The sequence below is a fragment of the Cornus florida genome, unplaced genomic scaffold, assembly GCF_030987335.1.
Source record: "Cornus florida cultivar Cherokee Brave unplaced genomic scaffold, ASM3098733v1 CherokeeBrave_3.0.0_Hap2_Chr08, whole genome shotgun sequence".
Classification (NCBI taxonomy): Eukaryota; Viridiplantae; Streptophyta; class Magnoliopsida; order Cornales; family Cornaceae; genus Cornus; species Cornus florida.
In genome coordinates, this window is record NW_026775578.1 from 34,844,519 (window position 1) to 34,862,603 (window position 18,085).

Consider the following 18,085-nt stretch of genomic DNA (forward strand, 5'->3'; position numbering starts at 1 on the left):
TGTGGTGGTGGGTCAGATTCCCCGTCCGTTGGGAGGACGACGACGGCCGGGGGCTGGCTTTTGCATCAACGGGAGATAGAGAGACAAGGGACATAGAGAGAGAAAATAATATTTTTGTTGGTAGTTTGGATTGGCAGTTAATCGTGTTCTAAAAATGGAAAATGATTGCATGATTTTGCACCACCATTTGGTAAGAACTCTTTATTTTTATTTTTATATTGTGTGTGTGTATATATATATATATATATTTGCTTTTGTTTTATTATTTTTTAAATTTGGCCGGGTTCTAGATAAAGAGTCACTTCCCGGTAAATTCAATTTTTTTTCTCTCAATGTCTCATGTAGACAGGGTCCAATATTTAATAATGTAGTATAAAGCTAGTAAGAAATCATTGGATTTATCTATATATATATATATATAAATTTAGGCTGTCCAAAAAGTAACTCGATATATTTATACTGCAAAAAGACTAGATAAATCAAAAAATAATATTGTCGTCTAAACAATTCACATAAGATATGACAATGTTACTATAATATATCCAAAAGAATAGTGCCTTAACTTTCACATCATATTAAGCCTAACACTGTATTTAAGAAATTTAATGGTGTGTTGATAAATTTCTTAGTCAAAATTTGATTATTGAGTTGTAGTTGTTATTGTTTTTTTAGGAGGTTTCGAAGTACTCGAATGTCAAGTTTGAATTGACCATCACAAGTTAGTTTGAACGAATTTGGATCAACAACACTTAGGTCACCTAATTAGTTAACGTTGTGAGGTCATTGTGTGAGTAATTTTTTTTGTTAATGAGAATAAAAAATGTTGTTTTACAACAAAAAATCTTTCTAAATATTTTTTAAAATAAAATAAAAAATTTAATTGTAAGGGTATTAAAATAAGTTATTGGGCTTGACTGTTTGAAAGCAATATCACTAAGAGAATCCGGGTACAACAATAAGTATATAATATGAGGCTAAAGTAGAAAATGAGAGAACTGGTGCGGTGGGCAGTAGAGTGCCATGTCATTGAGCCCCACCCTCATTTCTATGTTGTCATTTTTTGGTATAGTTTTTGAAATATGTTTTTTTATTTTTTTTTTTGTGGGTCCCACTTATTTCTCTATTTCCCTCATCATTCATTCTAATTAAAAAATAATAAAGTAAATTATGAGATATGAGTTGCACACCATATAACATAATTGATAAAAAAAAAAAATAAAAAATAAAAAAAAAGGAAGTAGATAGCCACGTTAGTGATGAATTTTTGTTTTTTGTTTTTTTTTTTTTACCTACTAATTTTGCGTTTTAAAATTATATACTTAATTTTTTAAGTTTACCCACTAAATTAGAGAAAAACTCTACTATTGCTTTTCACGGTATTCTTTTATTAAACATTCTCACATACTCTTTTATTAAACATTCTCACATACTTTTTTAAGTCCTGGCCATGTCCGTACACTTTATTAACCGGATGCCCTAACATCATCATCCATTATGGTGAATTGAGATTTCCAAATGAGAGATTATTAACCAAGAAAAACCTAATTATGCAGGTTATATTGATGATATGATATCACCAACTTATTAAATAGTTACACATAGTGATAAGACCAACTAAAATAAAATATTTTTACTTATGTGACATAATACAATTGGTTAATGTCATTAATAAAAGGTACAGTGAAGTCTTTTTCATCTAAACCGTTGATTCTGACGAATGACTAATTGACATGCAAATAACAAACTAAATAAAGCTTACAAATTAAGCAAATAGTTGAATAAAGGTACACTACTTATGTTTCAACCAACCATTGGCCATTGGTCCCAACACAAGCAAAATGTTAAATAAAACTGCCATAAATCTTACACACTTAGGTGTTAAATGGTGATTGGGTCGGGACAATGTCCCTAGTAATAATTTCTCATTTCAAAAGCTCAAAGGGACTGCAGCTTTTAGACCATACAAGTGTGTTTACACCATATATTGTAATCTAAACAGGGTATTCTCTCCATGATCAACCATGAAATTCTTCCTAATTTTTAATTAAAAGAAAATACATCCATTTAGAGGAAAAATAATAATATATAAGAACAAAAATATTTCCATAAACTTCGGCTAAGGCTACCACAAGAGGATGCAAAAATAGTATCATCTTCCTAACAAGGCAGAATATTTTTCATTCATAAAATTTTTCAGTACGAAGACACAAATTTACATGGGCTTTGATACCTGCCAATAAGCAGGAACTTTTCAACATATACCTACCAAAAAAGAATGTATTTTGTTCAAGAAGAGATTACACTTAGAAAAACCCTTTTACAAAAAAAACAGCCAATTAAATTACATTCAGCCTTATATAAACAAAAATGATTGGTGTTGTTCAATAGATCACCACCTCACCTTGCTGATCTGCCATTATTGAGATCCTCCCAGCTTATCTCCTGGGCACATTCTCCACACACAGTACTGCAACCTACTTTTGTGCCCTGGCTCCTGAGCGTCAGCAAGTGCGATAGGTTTGTACATTTCCGTTGAACCGAACGATTCCTCAAACTGCCTTTGGATTGCATTGGGTTGGTGTTTTCAGGCACAGGACCGGGTATGCTTGAAACTGCTGGCTTTTGCTCGGGTGCAGGTTCATCAACCACAACTCGCTGCACTTCCTCCCACTGGAAAGTTCTTCGGTATACTTCCCAAGCCATGTCTTGTTCCTCTTTCGATAGCTTCTCCTCTTCATTCTCTTGCAAAAGGGTCTCATGTTCATGGCAATTAGCAATCCATCTGAACATAAGACAACATATTAGCTATTGCACTTTTCGGTTTAATGTGTTTAATATGGAACATTGAACTTTAGCATGTAGTCACAAATAGTTTAAACAAGAATCAAGAAGAAATGTGAACTACTTGGATCTTGGAGAACATTCCACAAGTTAAATGGGTGGGTAATCAGTGATGTCTTCATGAGATTTACAAGGTCAGCTTAATAATACTCTCAAGGTACAATTATTAAGATACTAAAACTTTATTCCGGATTGTGCAAAAAGTTTTGATTTTCTTAGGGCTGTTTCATAGGGAGGTGTGTAGAAGACATGCTTGACGAATACAAACCGAAAACCAAGATGAACTTAAAAGGCACCTCTAAATGTGAACGAGAGTGCAGATCTATCAAGAAAACTGACATTGTACAGCAAAAGGGAGTGCAGATCTATCAAGAAAACTGACATTGTACAACAAAATGAAGTCAATACGAGTGTCTACAAGTCACTAGTACTTGAGCTCACAACAAGGAGATCATTGACTCTCCAGTTTGTCCAGAAAAATGAAAGACAACTGCTGAGAATCAGCAAGTTCCATTAGGTATTAGGAAAAGTAGATATGTGAAATCGCATGTGAAAAGTGTTACAGCAGTCAGTTGGCAAAAGAAAATGATCATTTGATAATAATTTATTGATCTCTGGGATGGACAGTGACACCAACAACTTCTCCTTTTCTGCGGCTACATCAAGGAAAATATGCTCGTCTCTTGGTGTAATTCATGTCAACACTTGACCTCTAACTATAAAAGCTGGGAAGGATGCTGTTGGGTGGTGGAAGGGAGGGAGTGAGGCTGTTCAAAGGAAAGAAATACGAAAACAAAAAATCTAGGGTAAAGCAGTCAAATAATTGGTTCCTGTATCCTGTACCTATCCCAGATGTAAGATGCATGAAGTTAAAGGTCAAGATGCTACCTATCTATTAATTAATATGCCTAATGAGACGCAACAATTACCAACAGTCAAAAATAAAGTAGCACTTGATATTACTTTTATTTATTTATTTTTTTGTGGTAAGCTCACTTAATATTACATTGCAATATCACATTCCTCCACCAAAAGCTACTCAACCACCTTGCCCAAGAAACGTGATTTTTTCAAACAAATGGATAAACTGTTTCATAAACATTGTACAACAATACACAGATAAAAAGTGCTTCGTATCCAATAAAATGTTGCGCCGTCCAGACATAAATTTGCTCTCCTTATGTCACATGTACTTAGTGTCTAGAGGCTAGGTGTTCAATCCATCCGAGATTTTAATTTTCGGTCACAAGGAAAGTGACTTAGAAAATGGGAGTGCTCTGTGATTCAAAATGCAAAGAGTAGGATAAGGTTGGACACATAAATAGCATTTGAGTATTGTGGAGGGAATTGCAATTGTTAAGTGGTCTGTGGAGTTTTGTAGAAATTAATAAATTATTAGAGATTTGAAAATAAACTTTGTATCAGAAGTAGCAAAATCTAAGACGTATATTTGCACAGTTATTGTGGCACCCCTTTGTTTATGGTGGGGGTTGTGGCGTGAATGGAACCGGCTATCTTTTGATGATGCTGAGGTTCCATCTTGGGTGCTTAAGTTCTACATTCTTTATGTATTTGGGTTCAGGGTAGGAATTGTAAATCAATAGGGATTAGGGGTTATAGCATCTTTTGTGGATACCTTAATTGTATAGCGGACCCTCTTGGCCTTGCTATTCTTTGGGCTGCGCTCCCTTTTGAGCATCTTTTAGTGAAATCTTGCTTTGGAGACTACAAAATGGCAAAAAAAATTGTACGCACACCTCATAGATATGTTTTGCGCAATAAATGTGTTCAGACCCATGTCCTCCACGGTCCAACCCACTACCCTTAGAACTGCCTGGTCAAGTTGACGTGTAATCTAGAGCAAAGGGAACTATAGTATTTTCTTTAACTTTAGTATATATGCAATCCCATTAGACAAGCCACAAGGATCACGTGATTGCGACTCCTTTTGTCTAATAAGAGAAAGCTAAATTAATCACTAAAAAATAGAACATTCAAGGAAAATTCAAACCAGGACAACAGCCCACATATAAGTATTACAGTACAGAAGAAGGTTGCGTAAAAGCATTCACACCAAGGAAGCTGGCATTAATTATCCTTTTCAGGACTCAGAATTAAGGAGTCAGAAAATTTCAGGAGGCAATTCTGATGCAATAATATATGCAACTTCACCAATTTGGCACTTCTTATTCAAACGACTCCAAATAAATTTTATCAAGAAGATGCTAAAACTCACCTAACCATACATTAATACTCTGCAAAACTCACCTAAATAAACTATGGGTAAAATTCATTTACACCCCCCGTGTTTTGTCAATACATCAAAGAGACCCCCCTACATTTGCAAATCTTCAGTCACACCCCCTACTTTTTCTGACACACATCAGTTTCCCCCCTCCTTTAACGGTCAAAGCTGGTCAAACAAACTTTTAGCTGACATCAACAAGAAAATAAATAATAATACCGAAATTGCCCTCCAATGGTCATGTTTGGCTACAAAGACTATATACCACATGTTTGGCTACAAAGACTATGATTCAGTGCACCGTCATCCTCAAGATTCAATACCTGTGAATCTCTGCTTGCCGTTCAGTCCTCGCTCATCAGAATCGGGCCACCATCACCACCCAAAATCACAGAACTGTCCGCTTCACACAGGAAATTTAGTGCTCACCGTGGGTTCATTCCCACCAAACAATTTCGCTGGTGTTCTGTTCTCCTCTGCCGGTTCGGTCCCTTGCTCAATCGTCTCTTCATCACCATCATCTCCTTTCATCTACGTAGCACACTCTTTGGTGGCCATCCCGTCATCTTCCTTGCTCGCCAGCAAGAACTTCACTGCCGGTCTCGTCATCCTTGCACTTCATTGGCACGTTGGGAAAGCTTCAGTGACCAGAAAGTTTCAGTTTTGGAAAGCAAGAAACTCCGTCATCGGCAACACCGACAAAAGCCCGAAGCTTCGTCAACATGCTATTCAGTCAGACCCATCAGTTCCGGTGTATTCAGTCCGAACAAATAACACCGGTGAGCATTTCCAACCGAACAACGACCTGGATGATCCAACGCGAACAAACGGCAACTGCAATGGGTTGTAGAAAAAGTCTCAGCCATGGGTTCCAGCTACAGCAATTTGAAATGGCTTTTGCCGAGGGTCGTAGGAGGAGATTTAACTGGGTTTAGCTGTTTTGAACTCCAGCGACGCTACAAGCTTCGCTGGACTGAAAGCACGCTGTCGGGTCGTAGGAGGAGGTTGAGAGAGGTAGTGGTGGTTGAAGAAGAAGAAGACAGTGGTGGGAAAAGCTGGCGCTGATGGAAGAAAGAGCTAGTGGTGGAGATGAAAGAGGAAAAACCATCACTAGCGATAGCCACCGACGCCGACAAATCTACACCACCGGGCCGCCGCTTCAAGCACCACCGATCACTTCTCTCTGAGCCAATATCAAGCACCACTGACCGGAAAAAGAGAGGAGAGAAAAGGTCTCTGCAACGACCAAATTGCGTCCCAAATCATCTTCCTCGGCCACTGTAGTCACCTAAACCTTGTCACCGTTGAGTGATCGTGTGAGTACCTCTTTTTGTTTGTCGTCATTCTTAGCCTAACCGTTGTTACTCAAACTATGAACCATGACCCAATCGAGGCTCATGACGACCAGTTCCTGCCATTGATTTTACAAAAATAATCTTCTCCTGTTTCGAGTGAGTTTTACAGAGATTAGAGAGAGAAGTTGGGTGGTTGCTTGGAGCTCGCCGCTGAGTCAGTTTGAGATGAGTCGATATAGCTACGCTCCGTTTTGGGTCGATGAAGCTTGTCGGAAAAACTGGTTTTGGTCGAACTTGGTGTTCATCGGATTTAATGAAGGAATGAAGCTTGTCCAGTCTGTGAAAGTGTTTGGGTAGAATAATACTCCTTCCGTCCCATAAAAAGTGTCATGTTTGGGGAATCTTGACTCACAAGTAGCTTAGCCGTTGGTTTTGGTTAAGCCTCTATTAGAAAATGACAAAAAAGGGTACATTAGTCATTTTCTTTATTTATTTGGCATATTCAACCGATAATGTCCAACCGGGGTGTAACTGAAGATTTGTAAATGAGGGAGGGTCTCCTTGATGTATTGACAAAACATGGGGTGTAAATGAATTTTACCCATAAACTATTGATGACTTTAAGATGTTCACGGCCTAAGAAAAATATAAGGCAAGTGACCAATACCAAAAAGTACAAAAGAAACTACCTTGGGTAATGCTTGCCAAGTAAACTTTCCATTAACTTGTCAGAAGACAAGCTTCCATGAAGTGGCAGTTTCTGCTTCAAAAAATTTCCAACTTGGCCAGTCATATTTTGTTTCGATGCATCCCCATTCTCTTTCCCCAGCTCAGGTGTCGAATCCACAATTTCATCATCACCAAAATCAAAGAGATGCAACATCTCTTCTTTTGATATTGTCCTATGTACTTGCTGTCTGTCGACTACCCTCGCTGCAAGCCCCTCCTTTGTCACCTGATTGTATCAATCATTTCAGTATAATTCCATTTGAAATAAAGAGACTATGACATGGGCAGATCCAAGAATTTTCCCCTTGAAATTAAATTTTTACACTATATATCCATAATTTGAAAGATTATTTAAGATACCATTTATAAATTAAAAGAACAACATAATCTTTAAACGTAGGAATAAGAATGGAAATAGAAATTATATTTAGTTTTCTTTATCATAAATTTCTCTAAAAATGCAAGCTTTCAAAAAGAAGGTAAAATTGCACAAATTAAGAATTCTTGTGGGTTTTGAAGGAACCAAAATTATTTTTGTTTTTTTGTTTTTTTTTTGGTTTAGGGTTCAGTGGGGCAGCTAGGCCATTACCTGACGTTTATATATTTTTTCTTCCATAGTTCCATGTGCCATCAGTCGATAAGCAAACACAGGTTTTGTCTGGCCATACCTACAACGACAAAAAAGGATCTTGTTCAGGGGCAACCATAAATCTAAAGAATTAACATCTGTCTTCTCTTCAATCAAGGGGGCAAAAGAAGACTCTTTCAGTTAACCCAAAATCCTGAAGTAAACGCACCTCCAAACACGATATATAGCCTGAAGATCATATGTCGGGTTCCAGGAGCCATCAACAATAATTACACGGTTAGCGGCATGAAGGTTGATCCCCAGAGATCCAGCCCTGGTTGATATTAGGGTACATTTTACCCTTCTATTCGAGGGCTCATTAAACCTCTCAACCAGTTTTTGCCTTTCAGAGCACTCCGTTCTTCCATCTAGCCTGTGAGCAGACACAGCCAGAAAAGAAGTCAAAATCAATGTCTTATCGTCCAAAATTGAGGAATGAACTCATATACTAAAAAAAAACTACATTATTTTCAACATGAAACAAGTAGAAAATTGACTAAATTCAGTCAGAATCAGGGAATGGTTGATAGTGACAGCATGAATGGTTCATGGAAGTAGGTTCATGGGAAATAATTCATGTTCAAAAAATAAATAATTCTAATTCAGTTTTGTCATTTCCTCAAATTTCAGTAAGAATTTGTACCCAGGAGAAATTACCAATTACATCTTCATTTACTACATTATTTCTCCTTTAATACATATTAAAAAAAAATAAAAAATAAAAAACAGCGATTTCTAATTGGCTTTAAGTTTTGTTTGATGTGTTTGAAGCAGAAGTCATATGGAAACTCCAGATACATACCAAGTCTGAGGATTGTGGCAGTCCATCTATTAATAATAAGAATGATAATAGTAATAGCAGTAGTAATGGTAATCATCATCATCATCCTTGCCTTAATCGCCTATGAATGGTAATAATCATAGTAATAACAACTATGAAGCACGCTTAAGGATGTAAGGTGTCTGGCAGTTTGACATTCCATCTTTGAAAAAGCAATGAAAAGGACGTCACAAGCAAAATCAATCAGATAAAATGACCGGCAAAATACTAAAGGCGTAGAAAAACATGAAACCAGTCAGATGGAAAGATGGGAGTGCTCTCTTAACACAGATTTACATAAATTATTATACAGTTTGTTTGTTTGTAATAGACTACCTCATCCATTTCATACTAAAGGTAGCACAAATTTGAAGAAAATTAAAAGCAGAGAAGAATATGAAAACTACAACAAAAGCATTAGAACAAATGGATATCAAAAGGTGTCAGAAAATGACAACAAATGGATATCAAAAGGTGTCAGAAAATGACAAGACCAAATTTTTTTTAAGACTGTTAGCAGCAGTCTTCTTATAATTAAAATTGGGGGAAGCAGATTTCACTCTTGTGCGATCCTCAATGGGACAAAAAAAATAAATAAATAAATAAAAGCATTCCAAATTTCAATCAGAAAGTCCAAAAAGTTCAAATGGAGTAGCAACATTCATCGTACATTTCTTTCATTAATTCTTTCATATGTAAATGTGCAGTAAAAACCCTAATTTGGGAGTAAAAGCAGATACGAAAGGATTCGGGGAATATAAACAGAGCCTGGCAGAAAGCTACCCAACAACTACGGAAATAAACACAAAACTCACGAATTATGAAGCACGAATTTCCAATATCCAATTTTAGAGTTTAGTGAAATAAATAAATAAATTGCGGGATGACTCCCGTGTCATGTAAATATTGCACATCAAATTTTAGATCTTTCACTTCAAGATTCCGCAGGATAATGAAGATATGAAACTTCATCATGCACCTATCTTTTCATTCAAGTTACCAATGTGACATGTTAGAAAACCATAACAAAAGCCCATGCAACACTCTTAATAAAAGATCATTAACTAAATTTTAAGTTTCTAACATGACCTAAATTTTGCTCAAGTCCTGAATAGCGTGACCACAGTACCTGAGTTTATATGTTATTATATTCACTTTGCTTTTCCACAAATTTAAAACTACAGTTTAGCGGCATTCACAATACAGCTCGAACTTAAAAAAATATACTACACAAATAAATTGATTACAGGTTGACATCTGCACATTGCTTTTACACAGAAATATAGAATCCAAAAGCTAGCTGCCCTCGGAAAATTTCAAATATATGGCACCCAGTTCCTTAAAGTTGTTAAATCCTAAATGAAACCAGTACAGTAAAATATTTAATCCCCAGAAACAAAGTTTATGGTTACCATCGGTATAAATTATGAAAAATAATTGAAAATTGCACAAATTGGGTTCTTTAAATTGATATGCCCCACACACACACACATCTTTACAAGACTTGCCATTTTAAGTGTTATTTAAAATATTTGAGACGATCTATATTGACTTTTGAGCAATTCATCCATTTCCTAAATGTTTAAAGTCAAATGTACTCACCTGTACCAGTCTTTTCCTTGTTTCCAACATTTCCCTTTTTTTCCTTGCTGAGGAAATTTTGAAAGATAAAATTCTATCAAATCTAGAGTTGATAAGCTCTGGCTAAAAACCAAGGCCTTATCTCCCACATTGGAGCTCATGGTCAGGATATCAAGAAGCAAAACCATTTTGCCACTATAATCAACCTCTTTATAGTTTTTTTTCTGAAGAAGATCATTCCACCAATCCTGAAAGGAGATAAATGAAGAATTTCACTTAAACCAAGAATGAAACGAAAAGTATGCACCTTAGACAACTACGAGGTAATTCCGTAACCAAAAAAAAGTAAATTAAGAAAATGAAAAACGAAGTCCAATGAAAACAGTGATTTTCCACCAACAAATTTGTTCAAACCTCGTGAAGAAAGCTTTCACTTTTTCTCTGCAGAAATTCATTCCTGCTCCTCAGCTTCTCAGCTAAAAAGCATGGAAACATTAATGCATCAGTTGAAAACACAAATAACAAAATGTCTTATCTAAACAAGCACAAAGCAAATAAAGGATTGACCAACACCACAGAATATCAGTATCAACTCCAATAAGACATTATGCATGGACAAACATTCACTCCAGAAGGAAAGCGAAAATAGAATATTGGGGAGAGGATATGAAAAGCATATCCAAAAGTGGAAGAAATAAACAGCCAAACAGTTATTATTATTGGAGCCTTCAAAGTTAAAGCCACACTAGCACACTGAAAATTATGTGTTTGTTAAACTGAAGATTTTGATATAATTTTGTGTTCCTGAACATGCATGTGTGCCTGCACGTCTTTATTCCACAGTTCTTGCTGAAAACAAGCCAACAATCAGTTGACCAATGTTTCCTTGAAACAGGAATCAGGAATGTCATTTTAGAAAGTAGTGGGACATATAATCACCGTGTAAAAATTAATACATAGACGAAAGTTGGTGGTAAGAATTAAAAAGCCTTGATGAAGAGAAAAACAATAACAGGAGAACCTTCAATCAAGAAGGGGCCATAGGATCCAAATGGAGGGTAGGATAAATGTATGAAAAAATTATTAATCTATTACTGATGATTTTTTTGTTGTAAAAGCCGAAGTTGTTGGCTTTACAAAATCCAAACAAGTGATAAATTTTTATGAATCATCACCACCATCTTTCCCTAATCCCATATGAATGGGGTTACAAATTCTCTTTTTCTATTCTTTTCTATTACAAGCCTTTTAATCTAGTATATTTAACTTCTAAAAATCATTTCTAATAACTTCATCCCATGTTAATTTTGCTCACCATCCATTTTAACATCCTCATTTCAATAATAAGACTGCGCTGTTCTTGTTTCTTTTCTAAAGCCGAACACTGTTCCTTCTAATATAGTTGGCCTAATAACTATTCTTTATTATTTTCCTTTTAACGTATTTGTTACTCCTTTATCGCATAAAATGCCACCAGCCTGTCTCGATTTTGTCCACCCTGGTCCAATTCTACTAGTTGTATCACTATTTATTTCTCCATACATTTTAATAACTACCGAAAAATCGAAAGTGGTTATTTTAGATAATCCTTTGATTTTGAAGTGTGATCAGATGAGATCCGGGGATGGGTTCGTGTCTTTTTACAAGCAGCTGTTTGAGGAGACTTCCAGTTGGAGGCCTTTACTTGATGGGCTTGAGTTTGCAGCAATCTTGGATGGTGATAGAGACGGGCTTGAAATGCCGTTTGGGGAGGAAGAGGTGTTGGCGGCTCTAAGGAGCTGCAATGGGGATAAAGCTGCTGGGCCGGACGGTTTACTTTAGCTTTCCTTCAACAGAATTAGGAGGTGGTGAAGGCTGAGATGATGGGGGCATTGGATTCTTTTTTTTCTGCATGGTTCTTTTGAGAAGAGCCTCAATGCTTCCTTCATCACTCTTATTCCAAAATAGGGCGGAGCATGTGAGGCGAAGGACTTTAGACCCATTAGCCTTGTTGGGGCGGTGTATAAAATTATTGTGAAAGACTTGGCCATTCGGTTGAGGAGAGTTCTCGATGGGGTGATCTCGGACTCCCAAAATGCTTTTGTTGGAGGGCGTCAAATTTTGGATTCAGTTTTGATTGCTAGTGAATGCATTGAGGCTAGGACGAGAAGTGGGATTCTGGGGGTTGTATGGAAGCTGGATATCGAAAAGGCTTATGATCATGTTTGCTGAGATTTTTTGATGTACCTGATGGAGAGAATGGGTTTTGGACAAAAGTGGAGGGCGTGGATTTTTGTTTTTATTTTTTATTTTATTTTATTTTATTTTTCTGTATTTCGACTACTTAGTTCTCTGTTTTAGTGAATGGATCCCCAGTTGGCTTTTTTGCTAGTTCTCGTGGCTTGAGGCATAGGGACCCTCTTTCCCCATTCTTATTTATTATCATCATGGAGGCTTTTAGCCGTCTGATGGGGAGGGCGGAAGAACTTGGGTTCATTCATAGATTCTCGGTGGGTAGAGCTCGAAATCAGTTACTCATCTCCCACCTGCTTTTTGCGGATGACACCATTGTTTTTTTGTGATGCTAGCCTCCTTAAGTTAAGGTATTTACAGTGCGTGTTGGCCTACTTCCAAGTTGTTTCCGGGTTGAAGATTAACATTGTGAAAAGCGAGATTGTACTAGTTGAGGAGATGGATGATATTCAAGCCTTGGCTGATACTCTGGGGTGTGGTGTTGGCTCTCTTCTGATCTCCTACTTTGGACTCCCTTCGGGATCCTCGTTGAGGAGAGTTACTTTGTGGGATCCAATTGTTGAGCAGTTTGAGAGGAGGCTTGTAGGTTGGAAGAAGCAATACTTGTCCAAAGGGGGGAGGGTTACTCTTATGAAAAGCACACACTCAAATCTCCCGACCTAATTTATGTCGCTCTTTCCGATGCCTAAGATAGTTGTTCGAAGACTCGATGATATTCAAAGGAAGTTTCTGTGGAGCGGTTTAGGAGATGAGTTCAAGTACCACTTGGTTAACTGGGAGGGGGTGTGTTCCCCAATTAATAAGGGGGGTTTGGGTATTCGAAGGCTGGATGTGTTTAATAAGGCGTTGTTGCAAGTGGTTGTGGAGGTTCGAGGGAGAGAGGTCCAAGCTTTGCAGGCATGTTGTAGCTTGTCATTACGGGGAGGGTGATGGGAGGGTGGATTTCTAGGGAGGCTAGAACCGCAGTAGGTATGGGCTCTTGGAAACTAATCCGTAGGGGTTGGTGGTTGGGGTGGGCATGGACGAGGTGTTGCGGGTGGGTACCCCGAGAGGGGTGTTTGAGGTTAAGTTCTTCTACAATAGTATGTTGGAGCGTCCTGACCCTATGTTTCCTTGGAAAGCCATTTAGAGGACGAAAGTTCCATTGAAGGTGGCATTCTTCTTGTCGATTGTTGCTTTGGGAAGCATCCTTACTATTGATAACCTTAGAAAAAGAAGTCATATTGTGGTTAACAGGTGCTATATCCGCAAGAAGATGGGGGAATCTGTCAACCATCTCCTTATTCATTGCTCAATGGCAAGGGATGTTTGGGCTATGTTTTTAGTTGTGTTTTGGTCTTCCATGGGTGTTCTCAGAATCCACGGTCGACTTGTTAGAGACTTGGAAAGGGTGTACAGTGGACAGTCGAGTTAGAGATGCTTGGAGGGCCACTCCCCTTTGTATTTGGTGGGGTTTGTGGCATGAAAGAAATATGAGATACTTTGAAGGAGAGGAGTCTCCCATTTGGGCTATTAAATACAATATTCTTACTTCTTTATTCTTTTGGGTAAATGGGCGGGATTGTAATTCAATGGATTGTCTTTTGGATTTTTTGGATAGCTTAAAGCTATAGTGTCGATTTTGGTCGGCTGTTGTCTTCTTTGGGAGTGCTCCCCTTTTCAGCGCCTTTTATAAAAATCTTAACATTTCTACTTTCATCCAACACCAATTCTATGGGGAATTTAAGATTACATAAATTCCTAAATTGATTGACAAGATAAACCAAACAAGGACAGGAAACCAAATCGAAATCTTCAAACCAAAAAAAATTAATACGTTAGATCACATGCTGAATGGGAACAATAAATTGCTGCTTGCTCAGCTACAACACAATCGTTAACTTCTTAACGAATTTGTTGTTGCTTAATTTCTTTACCAGTTTACCTTCACAATAATACTTTCTAAGTTCAAATATGATCTTAATTCTCCAAGTTCATGATGAAAGCTTGTAACAATCTGAAAGTAGCCACCAACACCCTCCCACTTTGTTTGACCTTTCCCTAAAGATATGTTTCTTTAAACTTATTTAAACTTGGCCTTATATATGTTCCTTGTATTCTCTAATCAATTGTTCCTTGAAAACAAACTCCTGCCCATCACTTGAAAATAGGTGTATGTTCCAGACTTTGTGCAGATTGTTTTTCTCTCGGCCATGGATGGGTAAGAAATTAGAAGAGTATCATAATGCTGGAGGATTAATTTTACACAAAGCTATATCAAGGTAATCACCTACACATAATATGAAACATAAATTTAAACCTTCCAGATACATGACAAAATTCAGTCTCATCGATCACAATGCCAACTTTACATTTGTAAACTTATCTTCTAAATTCAAAATATCAAACTGATACTCAAGTTAGCAGAATATTTTTTTAATAACTAGACACCTGTACAGAATTGCATTAGTGCATAACAAAATATAGGATGGCACAGATTCCTCTCACCAGTTTTACTACTTATCTCACAATTCTACTCAATTTCAGTTGCCAAACTTGCAATGCTTGTTGGATCCCATGTCGTGCCTCAATCGTATTCTTAGAATTGGTTGCCTCCAAAAAGCATGTTGTTAGAAAGGTATTCACTCTTTCAGTCCTTTGCCTTTATTCATGTTAGTTAAGGCTAATTCCAACAGAATCAATAATTAAGAAAGAGAGAGAAGGACAAAAATCATCTTGACAGCTTTAATTTGAGAAACTCTTCATTCTTCTCAACATATTTGTCATGCTCAGCTTAGGTTTTATCAACCTCTTAGGCTTCAGGAGTAATGTACCTGTCTTATATGGATGAGACTGATTTTACCATTTTTATTTCACCAAAGTACCTCTTAAAAGTCTCTAATAGGAGGGTAGTTTAGGTTATCTAAACAATCATTTCAACACTTTATAGTGGCCCTTATGAACTTCTCCAATTTCTATATCCTTCTATAAATAGATTTTAAGGTACTCTAAATAACCCCTCATATTCCCAGAACATAAATTACATCCTCTAGGGGGATGGCTTCCCACATTCATCACACATAGCCAGGCACATTACAAGAATATAGGCATCACAACAAAACATGGACTTCCCAAACAATACTCTTCTGTTACAGGGCACAAGTCAAAATGCTTTGTCTAAATCATAACCACTCCTCATTTCACAATCTACACAATTGGTAGCTGAGAGTGTCTGGGAGAATTGGAGGAACCCTCCTGGGTGCTTGCTTTCTTGCTCTGGGCCACTCAAAAGGCAGTCATATTATAGGGCTCTATAACAAATTCGATTCGCTGGTATGAAATCAAAAGCCAACTGGCAATCCAAAAACCACTACCACACTTGCCAACTTGTTGAAACTTCTTTCTGAGGACATCTCTTGTTAATAATTCATGAAATTCTGTTGAATATCCTGAACTAAGCAATTTCTCAGGTGAATTAGGAGGAAGAAATCTGGCCTACAGAAAATGCATCATTAAGCCTTTGCCATATGTAGTTTATTGGCGTTTGATCTTAATCAATTGAAAGCAAAAAAACACAAGCATGAGGATGGGCACCTCTTGTCCCGGCCCACCCAAAAGAAAAAAAAATTTCCAACACAGATGAGTTTTGAGGGGGCTAAGGCCCAATGTGTAAGTCCAGAGGCTAGAATTAGGGCACTAGAAATTCAGGTTCAGTTCAATGACCAACCTGCTTATAGTTGATTCCTTAATTTAATTTTAACTTTTTATAGTAGTATGGAACATTATTAACTAATGTTATTCTGTAATTGCCACTGTTAAATTGTCTTTATACATGCCCATCCATGCCAAATTGATTATTCACGAAATCTCCAAAGGCTCTCGGAATATTTCTAGCCGTAGGATTGCACTTGATAGCGTAGTGCCATATACAGTACTCAGCATGACCATGGCCCACTTTTTAATGGTACAAAAGATGCAGGAGAACTTGTACGGCACAACAAAGACAACACAGAAACAAACAACTATTTATTTAGTTAGTTATTTTGGTATTATACACAAAAAAGTTTACATACGTGCTAATATCCTCCTCTACCACCTCCACTGGTCAAAACTCAATTTATTTTGTTAAATTCACATCTCACAAATGGCCAATTTTGGGCATTTTCACAATTATATGCCTATTCCATTTTATATATTACAAAATGGAGCAAACCAAAGGACCATGTCTCAATCTGATTACTACAGGTGAGGCCCACTTTGGTAGTCTGTATCAAAGTAATGTTTACATCCAATACAGAAATTACTCAATAAAAGTGTTCAATTCACCTCACTAAGCATCTCTATTTGCAGCCTTGTTTCAGTCTCAATTTACCAAATCAATTTATGAATGTAATCCAGAAAAACAATTTTTTCAACAAAATGAAAAGGTAGTCTAGAAACTATCATGTAAAGAGAGATCCTTGTAGGGGACTTATGTTTTCCATCTATCTGAAATAGAAGTACAACATTATAAGCAAGTGGCGGGTCTGATATTGCATAGCATACTCATCAGGTTTTCCATAAGAATCAAACATGATTCATTAGGGTTAGCTTATATATATACTACAAGTCCATAAAATAATAATACTAATAATAATAATAATAATAGTAAATAACCAGAAAATTGAGAACAGAGGACATGCGCCCACAAAAAGAATTCAGGAAAGTAAAAACCATTAGTGCAAATTTAGAAGGCTCAAAAGGTATAGTTTTGGGAAATAAGAGTGTCAGAAACAATAGTACCTCCAGTAACCATGTTATAATCTATGTTATCATCACTAGAGCTGTCATCTGCAAGAAAATTTTCAACAGCATCTTCACGTTTTCCATAGTCTTTGTCTTTCATCAGTTGCAAAATCCCAGGATGGTTCCATATCTACCATGAGCATCTCACATTCTCATCAAATATGTAAACAGAAAAGTATCAAAGTAGTTTATTAAAACACTGGAAGCCTGAAAACACGCTAAGCAGGAACATACCTGAGCTAAGGCCTGATACCCAGCAAAAAAGCATCTCTTTTGTATCTTTTCACTAGAAATCTTTTCATTAGTGAATCCATGCACATCAAGAAATCTTTTGTATAACTTCCTCTGCAGGGGAGAAAGCTTCACGGCTATTACAAATACAGTTTTTGGGGGTAAATCTTTTTTTACCACATTCATGTCCATTCTCTGAATGAATCCTTTTAAGTATTCATACAGGATATGCGATCTTTGGTTCATAACTTTCACATCATCAGCGGTAGAATTGGTATGTTGACCATTCTCTATGGGATTTTGGAAGCTGTGTCATAAGGGAAAGAGTAAACAAGAGACCTAGCAAAAGAAAAAAGAAAACAGCAATCAGAAAATGTTAGAGAAGAGCACTTGCCGGTTCCTAAACTCATGGCTGCTGCCAAGGAATCCTTCTCGTACAAAATCAACCATCTGTTACAGATATAATCCATATAATTACGTTAGTGGATATGGATTAAAAGATTTGCCAGAAACTTATAGCTCCAGTAGAATCATACACAATAATATTCCATCAGATTGTTCTGAAGTGGTGATCCAGTTAATGCAATCCTTCTTTGGCTTTTCACTTGTTTCAAGGCCTGGGTTACATCAGCTCTGGTATTCTTGATCATATGGGCCTCATCACAAACCAGTATATCAGGCCCATCCTGACAAAAGAGATGTAAATTTTGTCAATAGGA

The 18,085-nt window shown here is 36.9% G+C and overlaps 1 protein-coding gene across 5 annotated transcripts in view; it reads right to left on the reverse strand.

Moving 5' to 3' along the window:
- Nucleotides 1-2,149: 2,149 nt before the first annotated feature.
- The window catches only part of LOC132271261 (protein CHROMATIN REMODELING 20), a 64,110-nt gene continuing 48,174 nt past the window's right edge, over nt 2,150-18,085 (reverse strand). For all 5 annotated transcript variants that reach the window (XM_059772583.1, XM_059772585.1, XM_059772584.1 and 2 more), the window contains 10 exons: nt 17,903-18,052; nt 17,761-17,816; nt 17,370-17,673; nt 17,133-17,265; nt 10,554-10,615; nt 10,161-10,387; nt 7,908-8,111; nt 7,700-7,778; nt 7,071-7,336; nt 2,150-2,782 (listed from right to left, as the gene is read on the reverse strand). In XM_059772583.1, coding sequence (XP_059628566.1) covers nt 2,398-2,782; nt 7,071-7,336; nt 7,700-7,778; nt 7,908-8,111; nt 10,161-10,387; nt 10,554-10,615; nt 17,133-17,265; nt 17,370-17,673; nt 17,761-17,816; nt 17,903-18,052 — 1,866 coding nt within the window. In that variant the 3' untranslated portion in view covers nt 2,150-2,397. The remainder of the gene's footprint in view (nt 2,783-7,070; nt 7,337-7,699; nt 7,779-7,907; nt 8,112-10,160; nt 10,388-10,553; nt 10,616-17,132; nt 17,266-17,369; nt 17,674-17,760; nt 17,817-17,902; nt 18,053-18,085) is intronic.